Raw genomic sequence first — 21,817 nt, forward strand, 5'->3', positions numbered from 1 at the left:
GTCGGGCCTGGGTCGATGGCTCCCTGTCATGTTTATTTTCAGTCTTGTTTACTCCCTGTCATGTTTAGCTTCTGTTTTCCTTGTGTTTTCCCCTTGTCTTGTCATTTCCTGTTTTATTGTGAAAAGTCTGACTCCTCTCATTTCTGGTCACTTGCCCTTCCTCGTGTGGTGTGTGTCAACCCTGACTCCTGATTGTTTCCACCTGTGTCCCCATAACCCTCATGTATCATCCAATGCCCTCAGCCAGGTGTGTCTTATGTCATTAGTGTTGGTGTATTTAGTCGGTTGTCTCCCCCCTGTCTGTGTCGGTTCATTTTTGCTGTTGCCACTGTCGTAAGTCTTTCGCCACGTCACGCTGACCTTTGTGCCTTATCAGGATCCATGTCATGTTGTTAGTTTTGCCTAAGTTGTTTTGTCATGTTTAGCTTCATGTTTTGTTAGTTCAGTTTATTTTGTTCTTTTCGATTAGAAATTAAAACCTCTTTTTGGACTGCACCTCTGCCTTCCCGCATCTGGGTCCTAAAGCCCCCACCTTATTGACACTCCCCCCCCCCTTTGGTGGAGGTTCACATGCATGCCAGATCCACCACACCAGCATCTACTGAATTTCAAACAAAATTTGCTTCTCCTACTGGTCGCTGAATCAGTGAGGGCTGGTGTTTGCGGATCTCACTCTGCTTCATCTATCCTTCCTTCCTTTAGTCTTTCCTCTGGTCTCTCTAATTTGTTGGAATTTAGATGTTTCTAGAGTTGGTGAAAGACTCTGGTTTTGAAAATGTTGGCCCAACTATGTAAAAAAGAACACACACATACCTGTTTATATGGTATAGGCTGACAAATTTCAGAAACAGGCCTGGTGGTGGTTTAGGTTGACACACCTTTTAAAAGGGTTTAGAATGAAGGGAGATGGCTAAATCACTTCAAAAAAAATTGAGAAAAAATTAGCACACTTCAGATCTTAGAAAATAGGTTTACAACCTGAGATATCAGACCTGACAAAATGGTGGTTTTGGACGACACTTGAATTGCGGTTTACAAGGACAAAACAGGATTAAGGTGACTTTAAATGGACAAGGAAGTCACGCCCCCCACAACCCAAAATTAACATAAATACACCACCTGAGACCACTATGCATTAGGTGAACAGAACCAAAAGAGAGCATTTGGATATAGATGGATGATGAATTCACCCCTGTAAGTGTTTCTTCATGACTAATGCAAAAATACGACAGTAATGAGCATCAACATTATTGAGACTTTAAAAAGGCAATTACCTCACTCATTTGCAGCCACCCAAATTAAGACGCAACTGCACAAGGAATGTAGAAAAGTGTCTATTTAATGACACAGGCTCATTTAAACCTCAGAAATTAGCAACCCCACACTTACCAAGTTGTAATATCACAAAAGTAAAAACATACAAACGCAATCTAAATTAAAGTAAACACAGATGTTTTATTAACAAGTATGACTGGTCTAGACACTGTACACTGTTTTCTGCAAAGTCCTTTCTAATCAAGGTGTTCCGAGCCACTACGCACTACGTGTTGGTGTGCCATCTTTATCCTACTGAAAATCCAGAGCCTTGTAGCTTAATATTCCAATATAGTGTTTATAGTAGTAGTGATAGACAGTGCCGACACGATACTGATTATTTGTAGTCAAAGAGGCCAATAACCACATTTGGAGCTGATATTCATTTGTAGCAAAAGAAAAAAATGGCGTCAAAATGAATAAAAAAAAAATGTTGAAATGCCATGTTTATAACTTTCACATTTGTTAAAGGCTTTTAGTTTAATTTTAAACATTGAATTTTAAAACAAATCTGTCTATTTGCTAACAAAAAGGGCTGGGTGCTTCCAGGGTCATTAGCTTGTGTTAAGATAAATTGAAAATTAGGCAAGTAAATGGGGTATATGCCACGGGGGAAGCGGGACTTCCAACTTCCGTAAGTCACACACATACGCTGATACCGGTTATTGTAGCGCCATTTAGGCCGTGCCCCATACTCACACTTCCATCCTTATGCTGCAACAGTAACCAGAAACAGCGTATGTGTGTGACCTACAGAAGTCGGACGTCCCACCTCCTTTGTGGCATATACTTCATATCTCCCTAAAGATTTTTGTTTTAATTTCTAAGATAAAAAGTACAGGGAGTTCTTAGTGTCTGAAGCATTAAGTGAAAATATAATTAAATACATAAATAAAAAGTCCCCTGAATTTAGTTTTAAATGAAACTCTTATGCTGGTATCTCACAGTGATGAATGCTTGGGAAAATAGCAAATTTGGGTTTTTTGTCACGGTTCATAAAAGGTTTCAGAAGATGCTTGCAGAAAGTGAAAAACTGTCTGAACATGTTAAAAAAAAACTTTTCGACAGGAAAAACTGACAAGTGAAAACTGAACATTTCTGCAATCTTTTATGAATCCCGGCAAAACCCCCAAATTCTCTATGTTCGCAAAAGCATTCGTTGCTCAGTGAGATACCAGCAAATGGGTTTACCGTCTCTTCTGGGCCTGCCTTTTGGCTGTGGTTATTCGGTTTCTCACAAAGTCTCTAATATTCTGTACAGTCCGTTGTAACAGCACAGGGTCTTCTGCCCGCTTACACTGGCTGCATTCAACTTTGGAGGCAAGTTTTCCTTTTTTAATGTGGCTTCCAAAATGTCGCATCACTGCAGCGACCTCGGCTTTGGTCCACATTTTCTTTGGCTGTCTCCTTGCCTCACTTTCTTGATCAGCATCGTCTTTTCCTGAGAGGACTGTAAATAAACAAAAAAAAAACAAAATATATATATATATATATTTACAGATACTTGAACAATCAGAAGGTAAGTCTTAACTAATGTCACAGATTATTTGTCAATTACAGTGGCCGCAACACAAAAACAGAAAGTAGATAGTACTCTCCACAGCCATTATTTATGGACTAATGCAGGATATTGTGTGGCTGCAATATGGCAAAAGAAAAGACCATTAACGACTGCATCTAGTCTTAAGCAGTTACGTGACTTTATTTTATGTTGTTTCTTTAGCTCATTTCATTGCTCTGGAGGCCTTACATCATTGCATATTTTCATAACATATTCCAAAGACCCTAAAGCTTGTCTTACTGTCAGTTGAAGCGACTGTGTCTCCTACTGTAGACGTCACATGTGACAGTTTATCTGGTAAAAACAAAAACGACGTGTGAAAATTGTCTCATCAACAGATACTGTCCCTGCCGGCCTTTGTTGCCCCATCTGCTGAGAAAAAAATTGTAAAGTAGACAGAGAACCTACTTTGGCCACCAGAGTTCTGTTCCTGCTCAAGGACCGTAGAGTCTGAGGCTGGATCCAGGTCTTTGCCATCTTCACAAAGTGGTCCTCCGACCTCTGTACCGCTGCCCTCTGAGTCACTGCCATCATTATTTTCACTCTCACTGAATGATAAGTTATCTAGAAAAAGATAGTCATAAGAAAAGATCAGTGAGGCATCAGACCCCCAAGGCCTCAAGTTTTAGAATTGTTCTACTAATTTAATAATGTACACACAATCTCTTAAACTCCTCCACCAAATACTGAGGAATTTTGTATCCACACTGATGATAATCTAACATTACTCCAAACTATACTGCAGGGAGTTAGGGAGGCATACAGAACTTTTTTTTTTAATTTTTTTAAGTTTTCTAGACATAAATTTGCATATGGCAAACATTTCCTCACATTTCAGCATAGGTGACCTTGTTGACTGATTAAACACCAACATTATGTCGTACTGTGTACAAGTTTTAAGCAGGTAATGTGATGCTATTTAGATAAATACATTGCATTTGCTACAGAAAAACAGGTCTGAAGTACAGAAGTAAGCTGTAACAGATGCAAGATGGAAAGGATGGCACTCCTAGTAGTAGGGGTGAGAACGATAATAGATTTTTTTTATGCATCAATCGTTGCATTAAAAAGATTCTGCTTCGATTCAGAGGTACCGTTATTAAAAATAGATTTTTAAAGTTTACATAAACAATTCAAAAAAGCCACTGTTGTCTTCTGCATATTGCACTGGGAGAAGTTAAACATTTGTTACAGATTACCATTGGCACTTTTTGAAATGTGTGTTGACACACTATTGTAAACCAGGTTGCCTTGTCACTTTAATAAAAGTCAGTGTGAAATATAAATCTTTGCTCTTCCTTGAGTTCTGCAATTGTTTTAAAAATGTACCAGTGGTTTACATTAGCTTTGAAATGTAAGCAAATGTACTAGTGATGCATCGGAAGCGAATTGAATCTTGAGGTATCAATACATTCCCACCCCTACTAAACAGGACATCATCTGACATTCTGAACACTCACCTTCAATTTCAATTTCATCCAGAGATTTGCCCTGCAGAGCAGAAAGCTCTCCTTTTTCTATGGATAAGAGCAGTTTTGAGATCTTGGCCAACTGCGTGGTTGGGACCGGCAACCTATAGAAATCCCTATGGACTCTGATATCATGCCCCAGTAAATCTGCAACCTGGCCAAGTTCATTTTTTTTCAAATTCAGGATCTGTGTGAGTGTGGCGACATGTTTTCTAAGTTGTGTAGATCTGAGGAGCTCTGGCTGTTTAGCTCCACACAGGCTTGCATAAATACACAAGCAATCATGTCCTCTGTAGTATGTTGAAGTTTTGGGTCTACCAAATAGAAAAATATTCTCATCTGGGACACCACACTCCTTCCTTTGATTGGTTAGAAGTGACAGCGCTTCTACGGTAGATGGTGCAATAAGAACCACCACCTTTCACACCTTTTCCCAACAAGTTCTACTCTGGTGAAATAGTTGCACAACGTTTGCTTGAGCTGAGAAAGCTTCAAGGCAACATCTTTGTGCAGCTTTGTGCTGTCCCTCTCATTAAAACCTTTGCTGAGCATTTTTTAAACTTCTCCAGCGCGTCTCCGATTAAACACAATTATTTGTGCTAAAGTAAGTTTCGCAAGCTCAGCATAGTTTTTCGGTGTTGCTTCCTCCATCAAGTTGCTAACAGCACTGTCAGCAGTCTTCTGAAGGTACTGGTGAAGTACCTGGACATCCTCTGTAAAGGGCAGTGTTGTTGGCTTATTATACTTGGCACTGCTCAGTGTGCTCAGAGCTTTGTTGGAAATCAACTCACACCACTTGGAGGTATATAGTTCCCTAAATGTTTCAGTTGCCTTCACCAGTGCTACATCTTCTGCCATTAGTGCACGACAATGAATGATGTCGCAGATTTTGTTTAGTGTGTGGCCCAATTTCAAAGCCAGGCTTGGTGGTCAGGGTCTTGGTATGGTAGGAGAGGCTTTCTTCATCAAATACAGCAACTTGCTTCACTGCTTGAACAACTGTTTGAAATTTTGAGGGCTTTATGGCTTCCTCCAGGCTGTGTACAGAGAAGTTTGCTCGCAGACATACCAGCAGTCGTCCCACTTCTCGGAGCTTTTGTCGAATATGTTCGTACTTTGTGGGATCTTGACCATGTTTATTGTACTGGGACTGGGCCAAATAAACAATAGATAGGTCATTTCGTACAAGGCCAATCTCATCCATCTTCATTGTGCTAAGAACCTTCCACATTCCAGTCGAGAAGTGTTGACTGAATACGGTATCTTGGGCTGTAGCTAAACACAGAACTCTGGATCTTCCAGCTTGTTTATCCAGATTGCGATTTTCTGGCCTTAAGGGACATCTTCGGACATGTCTCCACAGTTCTTTGCGTACGTATAAGCCCTGGCAGTGCGTACAATGCACAGTTTCCAGCCACTGCAGTAGATTTTGGCCTCCTTTTCACTTTTAATTGTCCTTTTTCACCTTGGAGTATGGCAGTGTTATGTTGAAAGTTTCCTCTGTTTCGCATTTTTTCAAACAAAGTCTTGCGCTCCTGTGAGTGATCAGGGAGGTAAAATGCATAGGAAACTTCTGGGTGAGACGTGTACTTTCAGGTGGCGAGTCAGTCTGCTTTGTGGCTTACCACAAACAAAACAGTAATTTCTATTGGTCAAATTGAGATGTTCTAGAGATTTTTTATCTTTGTTCTTCACATGCTTATTTGATGAGTCTTTGCTAGAAATTTCTGAATCTGACGTTTCGCCAGCAATGACATCTGTGGGCAAACATTTTGATGTGCCAGCTTTATTTGGAAAATGTGTGTCCAAACTATTAAGAGTTGTTAGTGGGTAAGGCTGGTATTCCTTCCCTCTGTCGCACTTTAGACTGAGGCACCAAAGCCATGCTTGAATCTAAATCATCATCTGAATCAGGGACATATTCACTTCCAGAGTTCTGCTCCTCATCCGTGTCTAATATTTCATCCTCAGCTTTCTTCCGTCTGTAGCAGGACAGATGCCAGACTCTTGAACATGCTGTGAACAGAGTAAGAAAATGTTGGGTGAAACAAACAGTGCCAGTTACAGTTACAACATAACTTTAAACTACTTTCTTCTCTGTACCAATCAGTGCTGTATTTTATATTGTGTAAGAAGAGTTGCCAGTAATTAAATAGTTACATCATGTGCACAATGCAGACAACTGTTCGGTGGCCATTTGCATAATTTGTTTGGTTTCTGGCTGTATCGACTCAATTTGGACTCAAAGCAATGCTATCAATATATGGTTTACCTTTGCATCTGGATCCAGTCCATCTCAAAGAAGATATAGGTCTCAAGCATAGAACACAGTTGTCAAAGGCTGACAGTGTTGAGACCTCAAGAAGGTGTTTACAACAGTCCTGGGGGCGTGAGGGGGAATTTATTTAGAAAGTGTTGGCAAAATATTTAAAAAGCATGCGGGATTGCTCTCAAAAAAAAAAAAAGTTAAAACGAAAAAATATGTACAAACTCTGACTTCAATAATCAAGCATCCAATAAAGTTTCTAAGAGCACAAAAATATTGCTGATGACTTGACATGCACAGGAAACAATTGTTGAACGTTAACTGTAATTCGACTTTAAATGAGACTCATTAGAGATAAAGTAATTTACCTTTGGAGAACTGGTCTGTGGCTCAAGTGCTAGACTCAGGTCACCATGGCACAAGGTCAATGTGGAGTCACTTGTTTCCATTATGCACTGAAACAACAATAAAAATACGGAGACAATACACACAGGTGTAATCAGACTGTTTGATTACAAATTCACTGAAGTTGCAGAAATATGCATGAGCGCCAAACTTTGAGTTTTTAATTGCCAGATTGTTGAAATCCATTTAACAACCACATACCTGTTCAATATTTTCAACTTCTGAGGGTTGGGCTGACCTCTCTGTGTCAGAATGCTGCAAAAGAGACAGGAAGGAAACATTAAACATAGACATACCTTCATAGAGACAACACTTTTACATCACATGGCTGAATCAGAGTGATGCAGGATCAAGAAACACAGAGTTTATGTTAGGTAATTTCAAAAACAGCCTACCAAGTATATTGACCTACTGTATGTATAGTGATTCTAATCCACAAATAGGTGACAGTGGGTGACTGTGAGACTTAAAGATACAATGAGGTTAAATGTCCCTCTAAACCATATAATTATGTGAACACACACACGTAAGTAGGTGAGTGTGACTCAACTTCTACAGCAAATGCTTTCTCGGTGAAAGTCAGTGTATGCCAGTGTCAGTCTATGCCATACTTGGACACACAACGCACACACACACATTCAAACCTATAGATGAGGTTGTGATTTAAACCCTTAAAATACTATCACGAAATGTGTCAGTCCAATACACAATAAATCCAGGTGATAACACACACACACTCGATCTATTCAAAATATTATCAAGCCTTCAATAAGTTTCTCTGTACACCAAAATATTACTGGTAACTTGATAGCACTGCAAACAATTATTGTAGTTGAATGCTAAATTACACTCATTAGAGAAAAAGTAATTTACCTTTTGAGAACTGGTCTGTGGCTCAAATGCTGAACTCAGGTCACTCTGGCTCAAACTCATTGAGGAGTGCCTTGTCTCCATCATGCACTCAAAGAGAAAAATAGAAAGACAATACACACAGGTGCCATCAGACTGTTTGTTTACAAATTTGTTTCAAGTAGCAGAAATATGCATGAGCGGTAAACTTTGACCGTTTTTAATATTATAAAGATGGCATTGATATCCATTTAACAACCACATGTACCTGTTCAATATCTTCAACATCTGAGGGTTGGGCTGACCTCTCTGTGTCAAAATGCTGCAAAAGAGACAGGAAGGAAACATTAAACATACCTTCATTGAGACAACGCTTTACATTACGTTGCTGTTTCAGAGTGATGCAAGATCAAGAAACACAGAGTTTATGTTAGGTCATTTAAAAAACAACAGCCTACCAAGTATATTGACATACTGTATGTATAGTGATTCTAATCCACAGATAGGTGACATTGGGTGACTGTGAGACTTAAAGATAAAACAAGGTTAAATGTCCCTCTAAACCAGAGGTGGGCATCGAGGGCCAGAGTCTTGCAGGTTTTGCATGTTGCCCTTCTCCAACACAGCTGATATATGATCAGCTCATCAGCAAGCTCTGCATAAGCCTGATAACGATCCTGTTGATTGGAATCAGCTTGTGTTGGAAGTGAGAAACCTCCAAAACCTGCAGGACTCTGGCCCTCGAGGACCGAGATTGCCCACCTCTGCTCTAAACCATGAGATTATTTGAACACACACACTCAAGTAGGTGAGTGTGACTCAACTTCTACAGCAAATGCTTTCTCGGCAAAAGTCAGTGTATGCCAGTGTCAGTCTATGCCATACTTGGACACAACACACATTCAAACCTATGGATGAGGTTGTGATTTAAACCCTTAAAATACTATCACGAAATGTGTCAGTCCAATACACAATAAATCCAGGTGATAACACACATACACACACACACTCGGTCTATTCAAAATATTATCAAGCCTTCAATAAGTTTCTCTATACACTAAAATATTACTGGTGACTTGATTGAGCACTGCAAACAATTATTGTAGTTTGATGCTAATTGACACTCATTAGTGATAAAGTAATTTACCTTTGATATACTGTATACATTGTGATTCAACTCCACGGATAGGTGACATTGGGTGACTGTGAGACTTAAAGATACAACGAGGTTAAATGTCCCTCTAAACCATGAGATTATGTAAACACACAATAAGGTGAGTGTGACTCAACTTCTACAGCAAAATGCTTTCTCTGCAAAAGTCAGTGTATGCCAGTGTCAGTCTATGCCATACTTGGACACACAACACACACACACACATTCAAACCTATGGATGAGGTTGTGACTTAAAACTAAAATACTATCACGAAATGTGTCAGTCCAATACACAATAAATCTAGGTGATAGCACACACACACTCGGCCTATTCAAAATATTATCAAGCCTTCAATAAGTTTTTCTGTACACTAAAATATTACTGGTGACTTGATCGAGCACTGCAAACAATTATTGTAGTTGGATGCTAAATGACACTCATTAGTGATAAAGTAATTTACCTTTTGAGAACTATTGTGTCGTGGACTCAGGTCACCCTGGCTCAAACTCATTGAGAGGTGCCTTGTCTCCATCATGCACTGAAAGAGAAAAATACACACAAAAATTATGTTTGATTACAAATTCACTGAAGATGCAGAAATATGCATCGTTTTTAACTGCCAGATGACGTTGAAACCTATTAAACAAACATATGTACCTGTTCAATGTGATCAACTCCGGAGGGTTGGGGAGACCTCTCTGCGTCAGAATGCTGCAGAAGAGACAGGAAGGAAACATTAAACACAGACATGGATGAGTGGCAAACTGTCTGTTTTTGAAGGCGTTAAAATCCATTTAACAATCACGTTGTACACTTTTATTAGGGTTGTCAAAAGTATCGATACTTTTCAAACACGTCATATCCGGATACGATATCACTTTGTCATGGTATCAATACTATCGATACATGGTAGCGTCAGTCCCGCACACTCCACTAGCATCGCTGCTTCGCCAGACAGGCTCCCGCACTCAGGAGAGCCCACACTGCAACCTTGCTTGTTCAACTACGTTTCACAGCTGCTTAGTATGGCCAGTGTGGTGGCAGGAGGGCTAAACGTGCCAGTTTTGGTGGACAAGAAAAAGCCAGATGCCTTGTTGTTTTGTTATTAGCCGTTAGCTGGCTACCGCGGTTAGACATATGCTCAGTAAGTGACTGTTGTTTTATTATTAGCCATTAGCCGCGGCCTCACGGTTAGCTTAGTGTGCTTGTGCATTGCTGCTTCAAGTTGTGCCTCATTTTTAGTAACTTCAGGGCTCATTTGCGAGCCAAGAAGAGCACAGGGGCATGATTGTCTTAAAAAGAAAAACAACTTCCAACCACAAAGAAAATTCAGACCAGTGATACTACAGGCTCAGACAGTCATTCATAGAATAAAGTGGCATTTTTTAATATGGCGTATTTTTTCATTTGTTTAAATTATTTATTTGCATGTGAAAAAGTGATTGTCTTATTTATTTTTGTTATTTTAGGATTATTAATAATTGTATTTAACTGATTATTGATTTGCGGTTATGTTAATAAAGTATTTTTCTATGCATTTTAAAAGTATATCTTTTGGTATGGTATTGAGTATCAAGTATTTTCCTGGGTATCGATATCGAGTTTGAAATTTTAGTATCGTGACAACCCTAACCTGGAAATAGTGTATGGACTGTAAAAGAGCACTAAGAGAGTGTACATGGTTTACCTCTTGAAAAGATTTCAGAGCATCTGTGGGCGCTGTAGATGTAGTTTCCTCCATGGTGAGCTTAGATGTGGACGTGTTTTGTTGGCCAGATTCCTGAGGTTTAAATGACAAACATCATGAGTTTAATTCAGTCAATACTGATTTTCAGATCACTAACCACTCATCACATTCTGATATGATTACCTTGCTTCTCCATGGCCAGTCAGAGTCACCATAATTATATGTAATCTCCTATCCTGGGTCAATGTCCCGTGTCGCAAATAAACACAGATGGGGCTTTCCTTGCACATTTAAATACTTCATTGTGGAATTTGGGTTGATGTGGTCATCATTGACCAGTCTTCCTAGTGACCCATCCTCTGTTGCTGCATCAACACTTCAAATAGAAAACCAATTATCAATATTATATAGTTAGAACTTGGTAGTGTTGATTTTCCTGATTTAAGATCCCATTCGGGTTTTGACTCAAGGCTAATGAGTCTAAACTAATTATGGACTTTTAATATGGACTAATTAAACGGAGCATGGACTTAATACGCACCACCAAGTTCTTCCGTCAAAGCGAAACTCAAACATGAATGCTTTCATTTTGTCATGGTACAATCTCTGTCTCCTCTCACATTCTTGTTTGCTTAGAAGCGCACCACGGTATTCTAGCAGGAAGTCTCCTTTTTCAAAAGAAGCACAAGCAAAGACCCCTCTCCCTAGTAATGACAAAAATAATAATGAAGTCAGGTGGAAGATTCACTTTTTAGTTAACTGTTATTGTGAGATGTATCTTACCTTTGAATTCACTGATGTATTTTACATCAAGTCCATGTTTGTCTCTTCCGGTATCGACATAAAGCATTGCTTCTTTTTTTGGATTCAAACACCTTCACTTTGGCATGTTTTTCTTTTTAAATCAAGAGCCTCTGTACCCAAAGAAAAAGTAAAGATTCTAAAAGTTAAATGATTGTTATCAACAATAATATAAACATCTCATATTTTAAAATCCTCACAAATCAAACTACAACGATCCAAAGTCCAATGCTTTTCAATGAGAGGCAATGACGTCACTTCGGAATTGTCAATACGTGAAAATGCTCAAGCTCGCTCATTAATTAAGTAACAGATGGCTAAAGATAAATACAAACGTTAGAGAAAAGGTAGTGGACATTTTCCTGCTAGCGCCTTTTTGCCGGCGCAGAATTCATAGGCCTACTTGTAGTTCTTGCGCGACTCACGGCAAGATAGCGGTTAAAGGCGAGACTGACAACTCTTCTGCGGGCGCTATTTTGCCGGCACATAATTCATACTTGTAGTTCTCTCGCGTTTCACGGCAAAATATAGTGCTGAGAGGCGAGAGGCGACCGGCAACTCTCCTGCTAGCGCTATTTTGCCGACACAGAATTCAAACTTGTATAGTTCTCGCGCGGTTCACGGCAAAATAGCGCTAAGTGAGTTTTTAAAACACGGCAAAATATCCGCTTCGTAGAGAAAATTAATCCATCCATCCTTCATCCCAACCGCCTATCCTAATATGTGATAATTATTATGGTGGAGCAACCGTCACGTACGTGTTTAAATTAGATATCTGAATAACCAGCAACAACCGAACGAGGCATCTGCTAAACGAATAAAAAAGTTTCCATTTTCTATCATGAAACCTTTCTGAAACAGCGTAAAAAGTTGCCCTGCCTTGATGAAATTACTTCACCGCAACAAAAATAACCGTGTTCTCTTTAAATTGGGCTTATTTACAATGAATATATGCTTTTTACTTACCGTTCTGCGTTGTGTTTGTCTGCATCCCACGTTGGCGCGTGCCGCTTTCGCGCGAGATCCTGTTTACCTCACGCCCACATTACACGTCATGCCACCACCCCCTTTGCGTGTACGTTTGTGTGTGTATGTGTGTGAAAGTGTAATAACAAAAAACGGCCAGTAGGATGTCATACACACACACACAAAATCTCAGGCGAGGAGATTACACTGACAGATCAGAAAAATCATATTTATAAGTATTTAGAAATGAATTCATGCATAATTATTGTCCTAGCTGAGTAGTAGGCCCATATTTTTCTCTTTTTACAGATTTTTTTTTTTTTATAGATCCTAAAAAATAAAAAAAACAAGTCTTGAATTAGGCCGATACTGTCTGTGTCGCTCTAAACACAAGTGTCAACTTTTCCCAGGTGAAATGTCAGGTCATTTGTCTAAGCCACATAAACCAACACACACACACACACACACACGCACACACACGCACACACACACACACACACACACACACACACACACACACACACACACTTGTCTTTGTAACGTCGTGGGGACATCTCATTGACTTGATGCATTTCCTAGCCCTTTCCCTAATTCCAACCATCAAAAATGATCGCCTAGCCCTATTTCTTACCTTAACCTCAACCATAACTCAGTTCAAACCTAAACTCTAAAACTAAGTCTTGACCCTCAAAAAGAGGTCTGAACTTGTGGGGACCACCAAAATGTCCCCACAATTTCAAGTTGGTACCCACAATGGTGGTTAAACCTGGAAAAACGTGTGTATGGGCCCCACAATGTAGCAAAGACAAAACCACACACACACACACACAAAAAAGAAAAAAAAGAGGGAAATGATCACATGTTGACACTGCCAAATGAACAATGCTGAGCTCTCGCTCTCAAAAAAAAAACAACCTGTTAAATATCAGTCAAAAAAAAGGCTTTATTTCCTAGACCAGTAGTTCTCAACCGCAGTCCTCAAGAACCAGATCCAATCCTCAAGATCCAGCCTGTTTTCCATGTCTCCCTCAGCCAACACAGCTGAGGATCGTTATCAGGGTTCATGCAGAGCTTTCTAATTAGCTGATGTTTGAAATACCTGTGTTGGCTGTGGGAGACAAGGAAAACAGGCTGGATAGGGGTTCTTGAGGACCGCGGTTGAGAAACACGCTCCTAGACCATGAATATAATTACAAGGGGCCACAATTTTTGCTAAGTACTACCAGTGGGCCTCATAAGACCAGACGTATGACAAAAATGCCAGTTTTAATATGGGCAAAAATGTGTGCATAATTATAATTTTTTTTTATTGTAATATATCGACCACTGGTGTATGAAAGTGTGTGTGAATGGTTGATTTGTTTGTAAAGCGCTAAATAAAAAGCAGTCCATTAACCATTTATATTTCATACTCAAAAAACGAATTAACCACATACTGATTTTTTTTTTCTATCCACGGTAATGAGCTGTTGTGCATAAAAATTTATATTCAAGGTAGGGACAAAACGACTAAAAAAACAAACGAACATTCAGTGCCAGAACTCATTTTGCGCATTTAGTTGTATTTATTTATTTATTTTTACAAAATTCCACTCAAACATTTTAATATTACGGTATGTTATGTTTGTCCTGCATGTCATTCAAGATTCCCGAATGAATAGGGAGCCTCACTAACTTACAGTATATGATACAGTGCAGTATTGGGCAGTTAACTCTGCTTTGTAAAAGCAAAAGCGTCTCTCCTGCATGTGCTTCCGCCAGCAGTCACAAGAGCCACTTGTTCAAGTCACCATACATTTGCAATGCTATGAAGCATGTTTAATGTGTCTATGTTTTTGGAGGACGCATTGGGTAAACAGACTGTCAACACATCTTCACATCCCATCATGCACTGCAGCATCCAATACTTTTTTTCCGTAGTAAGGACGTTAATGATTATTATTTAAATGTGTTTATGTTAAGCATATCGAATGAGTGTCTTAACTGTTGGCTTAAATTTGCATTGCAATCTATCAATACCACGCAGTTGTCCGTGGCGTAATAAAATGTATTTAATAGTAAAATACTATTTGGCTCAAAGGGAGCTGCAGTTAGGGAATGGAACAATTTGATTTCTGCCATCCAGTAATGAGCAGCAGCATTACAGCACAGAATTCAAATGATAGATAATGTATACTAGCTCAAGGGTTAAAGCAAAAACATTTCATTTGACTGAAATTTTTGTTTATGTTTAAATTGACTGCGGTCAATTAACACTAATTTCGCAGGGCAGTAGGGTCCACACTGATTATTTTTAAATAATAATATTTAGGCATTAATCAGGGATGAAAAATGTGCTAAGTATATGACCGCTCTAGGAGGGTAATTGGGAATGAAAGAAAAAAAACTAACTTAATATATACTTAAAAACATCCATTTGATGCATTTTGAGAGATAAAAATCAAGCAGACTCAAAAGACAGTATCAATGTATAATGAAATATCTATCTATACATGGTCATGTTATGCTATATAAGCAGGGTTGGGAGGCTTACTTTTAAATTGTATTCTTCTGATACAGTTTCTCATTACTTGTTAAAAATAAATGTAGTTATTGACATAATCCGACCACCATACTATTAAAATAATGTAACTTGGACAGCAACAGTGGACCCCAACTATTTGCAGGGGTAGAGACAGATAGATAGATAGATAGATAGATAGATAGATAGATAGATAGAGGATTTGGGTGGTGAGCTGTTCCTCCTCATGAGGGAAGTAGATTTGCTTTCTCCATAACAGTTGTTACAATCATAATGTGTGAAAATGGGGAAAAGGCGGACAAATAACACTTATGAAGGCAACATTTACAGATTCACACCCAAATAACCTTGCCTTCAATCTCTCAGAAAGACGCATGCGCGCGTAGCATATAGCGGGTTAGCAATTAGCTCCTCCGTAGCAGGACGCCGCAGCATGCTGACAGTTCAAAGTTTTTCCTTTTCTTCAGTGAGTAAGTTCCAAGCAGTGAATAGCGATTAAAACATCCTCTTTCCCCTCCTACATTGAAATTGGCCGCGTAGTGTGTGGAGGACTCGACTCTTGACATGTCGCGTCCGCAATGCCACCCTGCACTCTAGGGGACAGACTGTTCCGCCAACTTCTCCTAATATGACTTGCTGCTTCTCCACGGAGAAGGTACACACAGCATGAAATTTAAGACCTCACCCAGATATTAAAATTCAATACTTTTTCAAGAATTTTTAAGGTGGTGTTAATAAATTATATGCGTGAAAGCAATGTCACTTTAGCGATGGGATCTTAAACAACAAACGTGCAGTCCCCATGGGGACTTGTTTATGGGGTGCACCCCTGTCTCATTTTCAAAATGACGGAAATCCGTCCCCACGACGGAGAACTTTAACCCCTGTACTAGCTTAAACTAAATCGTAAAAACTAAATCAGATGTGGAGGCTGCCAGCTGCCCATTCCTGTTTCACAATATGTAGACATCATTTATCAAAACACTTGGATTTTGGACAATTTAAAGCTGCCTGACACCATAAGAACAATGATCACTTTTGGTCTATTTTAAAAAGGCTCTGCTGCCTCGACTTAAAACTTTATTTCAATACTTGTATTTATTTTTAAATTTTTTTAAAAAACTTTTTCCTCTGGATCTTTCCCCATACAATGTAAAAAAATATAAATTAAAAATAAAAACGAATATAATGTAATATAACAGAACTTTACTTTTTGTTTTACATTTTTTTCCTGTATTTTAAAAATATAATTTAATTAAAAAATAATAATTTTACATGTCAATTGTAAAATAACATGAAATCACTGTAAAACAAAATATTTCTGTTCTTTTACAAAAAAACTCCATTAGAAATTGTAGCGGTTATTTGGGTTGCCGTAATGGCTTATGAGCAATTTAGACGGTACTGAGGGGAGTTGTAATTTCCTCAGCAACCTCTGGGGCACCACGTTGACTTGGAGCAAAATAAACGATAAAAATCCTATTATCAAGTATTCATAATCTGAAGTTGCTACTTTAGTTAATCATGGAGTTCTTTGCTTTCATAAGAGAATTACTAATCCATTTAGTAAACACAAATGATTCGGCAGAAATTTAATTTCTCGACAGCAAATTTATTTAGCAAACACACACATATCAGTCACAGCCTAACCAATTAATGAAACGGAATAAAAATGCGAATGAAAGATAAAAAGAAAACTTGCAACCTAACTAACTCAGAAAAAAAAAAGATAGATAAAAAAGGTAGATGGGGGATGAAGATGGAAGCATTTGCTCTGTCAATTCTTTTATGTTTGAATAAAAGCGTTGCACCAGTAGTGTATGGTCAGATTGCAATGACAGCGCACTCAGTCGCACGGGAGAGAGAGAGAGAGACTCGAGCGTCGATCCTCGGTTGAATGCTGGAATGCTGCACCAGGTCTCCGGTTGGTGGTATATGTATGTGTGTGTGTGTGTGTATGTGTTACAGCTAAGGTATTATGTCGTGTTGCTCAAAAATCCATATTGTGTCTGTGTTGTACCTATTCCAATGATGTTATGCTGTACATAATTCAACCGTGGTTGTAAATTAAGATCTGTATGGTAGATGGAGTTTGGGGGTTTTAAGATGATGTTTTTGTAAGAGTTTTTCTGCACAGTATATCAGTTCTGTTGTCATGACTGTATACCATGTTGAGCGCGTTTTAAGTCGGACATCCTTGAAAATGAGACGGCTGCTCATTCCAAGCGGCAAGCCATGAATACATTTTGATTAGAATGTGGAACATTGTCGTATGGGTAATAGAATCACAGTTGCAGATTGTATGCCTAGCTTTATCAAACATTTCTGACTGTGACCCAGTGAGCAGAATTTTAATGAAGCACAACTGATTAATGAGCTGAAACATTTATGCTCATATGTCATAAGAAAAAAAAGACCTTCTTTCTTCTTTTGTTTCCATGGAGGCAGTGCAGCAAAGCTAGGACTGAAAACAAGATGAAGAGAAATATGATCCTTTGTCTTGTTAAAACTTGACTTAAGCAGCAGCAGCAGCATTCTGGACCATCTGGAGAGCCCATTGAGACGCGTTACTGTAGTCTGACAAAAGACAATTAGCTTAGAGGTCACAGAAGCATCAACTAGTTACAGACAATACATTTCGCATTTCTGCACTGTTAAGTGATGGGTGAAAAAAAAGTATTGTCCTTTGCTGCACCTGGGAGCTTGAAGGATGATTGTGTTAACTCCAATATCCCTCAAATGTTCAGAGAAAAGTCATCACTTAACGTTCTATATATACAATAAGTTCAATTAAAAAGCCAAGTATGTAATTACTATCTCAAAGTTTGGTTAACAAGATTTTCAGACATTTCAATGATAAACGAAGTTGCGTGTGATCTCATGCTGAGTCAGAAGCTGCTGGTCAGTGTGTTTGTGCACTGCAAAAATCAGCTATCTAACCTAGACTTCAACTCTTATATCAAGCCATAAAGTCATTGATCTTGTTTTGAGAATTATATACTATGCAAGAACATAATTTCTAAGATTATTATTATTGTTTTAAGATTATTTGTCTTTTATTTCTTACTTAGTTTGTAAATCTTAAAATGTGTTAATTTTCATGCACAATAATTTAAAATGCCTTAAGAGTCTCTGTTCACTGCGAAAACTGAATTCTTAAGTAAGATATAATTTCTTAAATTTAACCTAAATTTACTTATTTTGCTTTGACAAGTTATTTTTATGGAAAATAAAATTGTCAGACAAGATTGTTCTGCTTATTTTAAGATACTTATTACTTAATTATCTTATTTGATCAAGCAGTCTTGGCATTGAGTGTTAACATCCAGTTTTAAGTACTGTGAGACTTAAAACAGACATTTTCCAAATTTTAAGATGACTAACCAACATCAAAGGCTCTGAACTGGGGTTTCATAAATTGAATTTTCTTATTTTAAGATTTTGCATAATCTAGTAATAAGATAAATGGAGAAAATACAAGTGTGAAAACAATCAGACAAAAGTGCAGTATAGCTCTTTATTGTAAGCATTTCTTTTTGTGTGTGTAAAAATCCGTTTGTGGGGCGTTTCGTTATTTACCTTTTTAATTTTTATTTAAATTTTTTTTAATTTAATTTAATTTAATTTTTTTCTTAAGGAGAGCTCAGTATTGCTCATTCGATTTGACATGTCATCATTGCTCTCCTTTTTTATTATTTTATATATATATATATATATATATTTTTAAATTTATTTATTTATTTTTTGTATGTGGGTGAGTATGTGTATGTGTGTGCGTGCGTGCGTGCGAGCGTGCGAGCGTGTGTGTATTCATCAGTTCACCTAAAACCTATTAAAAAAAATCCCATACTAATAATATAATATAATAATAAATTGCCAAATGCAGAAACATCAATGTAAGTTATCACGATGTGGTGGCTCTTGCTAACAGGCAGAATTAAGTAACCAGAATTAGGTTAAAAATTTCTATACAGTATCTACGTAGACCATGTTTCTATAAATTTTGATATTTGGTTTTTATTTGAGGCAGATATTTTTTCCATTAAAATGTGATTTATGAGGAGGTTAGACCATTGATCTGATTTTCAGAGTTTGTTTATTTTTCCAGTTAACAAGAATTGGTTTTTTTGCGATAGTAAGGGCTACAAGTGTAGATTGAAATTGTTTATGTGGTAAGTCAGTTGTTGTTAGGTCACCTAGCAAACACAAGTTTGGAGGTATCCTACAGTCCAAAATAGTGGAAAGTTTTTCTAAGACTTTAGTCCAGAAATACATAACCGGAGTACATAACCATAAAGCATGAACATAAGTGTCTGTAGTGTTTTGTAAACATTGGAGACAAATGTCGGAGTCTGAGAGTCCCATTTTCTTCATCATATATTGAGTAATGTATGTTCTGTGAATAATTTTATATTGGATAAGTTGTAAATTTGTGTGTTTTGTCATTTTAAATGCGTTTTCACAAACTTGAATCCAAAAGTCAGATTCCGGTGCTATAGACAAGTCTGTCTCCCATTTCGAGATGGCTAAAGACATTTTATCAGTATATGAAAGTAACTTATATATTTTTGAAAGTTTTTTTGTTGTTGTCGGAGAAAGCTTGTTAATATCTTTAGCTAAAACAGGCGGTTGGAGCGTACCCCGAAGTGTTGGAATTTTTTTCTTTATCATATTTTTAACTTGTAGATAATTTAAAAAATTTCCGTTTTTTATATTGTATTTTTGGAGCAAGGATGTATATGATATAAACATATTATCTGAGAAGAGATGGTGGAGATGTGTAATTCCTTTCTGCTCCCACACACCTAAATAAAGCCGTTGGTTGTTAAGTTGAAAGTCGGGGTTATGCCATAGGGGAGAAAGCCCACAGGGCTCCACTTGGGCTTTTGTCAATTCTAGTGCCTTCCACCAGGCAGTCAGGGTGGCGGAAATCATTGGGTTTTTAAAACAATTATGTCGCTTAATCGATGTTGTAATAAAGAGTAAATCTCGAAGTCTGAGGTTATTACAATCCTTCTGTTCTAGTTCCAGCCAACAGTTAGTGTCTCTGTTGGGTTGTGCCCATAGAACGATATATTGTAGCTGGTTAGCTATATAGTAGTACATAAAATTTGGTGCCTCTAGACCACTTTTGGATTTACTTTTCTGAAGAGTAGATAGACTAATCTTTGCTTTTTTTTTTATTCCAGTAAAATTTTGTAACGGCTGAGTCCAACAACTGGAACCATTTAGCCGTAGGTTTAAATGGAATCAATGAGAAAAAATCGTTTATTTTGGGTAAAACTTTCATTTTAATGGTGGCTATTCGTCCTATTAGAGAAATAGGAAGATTATTCCAGCGCTCCAAGTCACTATAAATGTTATCCAGAAGTGGAGAAAAGTTTAAATGAATTAAATCAGTTAATTTAGGTGAGATTTTTATGCCTAAGTATTTTAAATTACCTATAGGAAATGAGTAGTGTGGGTCCTGGCTTGCAGGGTTCCATGAATTTTCTGTAATAGGTAGAAGTGTTGATTTTGTCCAGTTAATAGAATAATCTGATAACTGTGAGAATTTAGTTATTAAGTTAAATACTTCCCCTAACGAAGTAGCCGGCTTTTCTAAATAAAGTAAGATATCATCGGCATACAGATTAATTTTATGTTCTGTTACCCCAGAGTGAATTCCTTGAATCCTTCTTTCCTGGCGTATGGCTAATGCAAGTGGCTCAATAAATATTGCAAATAATAATAAGGGGGATAGTGGGCATCCCTGTCTTGTGCCTCTCTGTAAAGTAAAGCTCTGAGATATAATCCCATTAGTAGTAACTGTAGCTTTAGGAGAATCATACAATACTGATACCCAGTGGATAAATGATTTCCCAAAGCCAAATTTATTTAAAACAGCAAAGAGGAAGGACCAGTTAACTTTGTCGAAAGCTTTTTCTGCATCCAGCGTTTCGTTATTTACTAAGCTAATGTTTCCTCTAAAAGCACAGGTTGTGGGTTCAAACCCTGGCTGGGTCAAAGGCAATGAAAATGGGACCTGTCACCACCCTGCTTGACACTCATGCTGATTTGGCCAACCCTAAATAAATGTGTATGTATTTTAAGAAAATATTCAATATTACTTGATTTTAGTCTAAAAATACTATTTTCAAAACCGCTGTGGTTGATATGGGTCAGGTATTATTTTCTTATGTTTCAAAATCTTACAGGTAAATTTAAATAAAATCTTCTTGTTCTGTTGGCAGATAATTTTGCCTATTCGAAGTAATACTTTTCTTATTTGACTATATGTTTTTCTTAAAATTTCTACTGTCCTTTTTGCATTGCATTCATTTACGACACATTTTCCTGCTTCCGGTTTTACAAGCCATTGTAAAGCACTCCGAGCATTCTTTAGTGACTGTAAAAGCACTGGAGCATTCTTTAGTGGTGGTCGCACATGTGCCGAACCAGTCGGGCAGCTGAAACGGGTGGGGTAATGTCCGGAAATGCTTCCCTCTTGTGAGTTAATGCGAAACTGCATTCAACATTAATTTTTTTACACTGCTTAAACAGGCCAGATACTATGATATATGTCATTTTATGACAGATGCTGTGGGCTGAATAAAATTTGACCATGGGCCACATTTGGCCCGCGTGCTGGACTTCGGACATGACTGCTCCAAAGTGATTTTAAATTAATTAATATATCATGTGTAATGATTGAATTTAACTAAGGATGGGCCAACAGCAAATTTTGTGATCGGAAATGGGATCCTAACCAATACAAGGATGCTAATCTATAAGGAAAAAAAACTGTCATGCAGTAATATTCTCAGAAGTATAAGCAGATCATG

At 37.9% G+C, this 21,817-nt stretch overlaps 2 protein-coding genes across 2 annotated transcripts; both read right to left on the reverse strand.

Moving 5' to 3' along the window:
- Nucleotides 1-2,125: 2,125 nt before the first annotated feature.
- On the reverse strand, nucleotides 2,126-5,202 carry LOC144052287 (uncharacterized). Its single transcript, XM_077566219.1, has 5 exons — nucleotides 5,047-5,202; nucleotides 4,336-4,762; nucleotides 3,284-3,439; nucleotides 3,116-3,169; nucleotides 2,126-2,764 (listed from the first exon to the last, which is right to left on the reverse strand). Exons 1-5 carry the CDS (start codon nucleotides 5,200-5,202, stop codon nucleotides 2,502-2,504), a joined length of 1,056 nt encoding a protein of 351 aa, XP_077422345.1. The 3' UTR covers nucleotides 2,126-2,501.
- Nucleotides 5,203-5,693: 491 nt separating this feature from the next.
- LOC144052484 (uncharacterized) lies at nucleotides 5,694-8,011 on the reverse strand. Its single transcript, XM_077566583.1, has 5 exons — nucleotides 7,889-8,011; nucleotides 7,217-7,270; nucleotides 6,979-7,065; nucleotides 6,617-6,725; nucleotides 5,694-6,360 (listed from the first exon to the last, which is right to left on the reverse strand). The coding sequence occupies exons 1-5, from the start codon at nucleotides 7,970-7,972 to the stop codon at nucleotides 6,158-6,160; spliced, it is 537 nt and encodes a 178-aa protein (XP_077422709.1). The 5' UTR covers nucleotides 7,973-8,011; the 3' UTR covers nucleotides 5,694-6,157.
- Nucleotides 8,012-21,817: the final 13,806 nt, after the last annotated feature.

Source organism: Vanacampus margaritifer, chromosome 5 (genome assembly GCF_051991255.1).
Source record: "Vanacampus margaritifer isolate UIUO_Vmar chromosome 5, RoL_Vmar_1.0, whole genome shotgun sequence".
In the NCBI taxonomy this organism is placed as follows: domain Eukaryota; kingdom Metazoa; phylum Chordata; class Actinopteri; order Syngnathiformes; family Syngnathidae; genus Vanacampus; species Vanacampus margaritifer.

Coding starts and splice junctions, on each gene's coding strand:
- LOC144052287 (XM_077566219.1), bottom strand. CDS start 5,202: ATGGCAGAAGATGTAGCACTGGTGAAGGCAACTGAAACATTTAGGGAA. Junction 3,440..4,335: donor GGATGAAATTGAAATTGAAG/GTGAGTGTTCAG, acceptor ATCTTTTTCTAG/ATAACTTATCATTCAGTGAG. Junction 3,170..3,283: donor ACAGAACTCTGGTGGCCAAA/GTAGGTTCTCTG, acceptor TGTTTTTACCAG/ATAAACTGTCACATGTGACG.
- LOC144052484 (XM_077566583.1), bottom strand. CDS start 7,972: ATGATGGAGACAAGGCACTCCTCAATGAGTTTGAGCCAGAGTGACCTG. Junction 7,066..7,216: donor AAGTTGAAAATATTGAACAG/GTATGTGGTTGT, acceptor TTGTTGTTTCAG/TGCATAATGGAAACAAGTGA. Junction 6,361..6,616: donor GACTGGATCCAGATGCAAAG/GTAAACCATATA, acceptor CTCTGTTCACAG/CATGTTCAAGAGTCTGGCAT.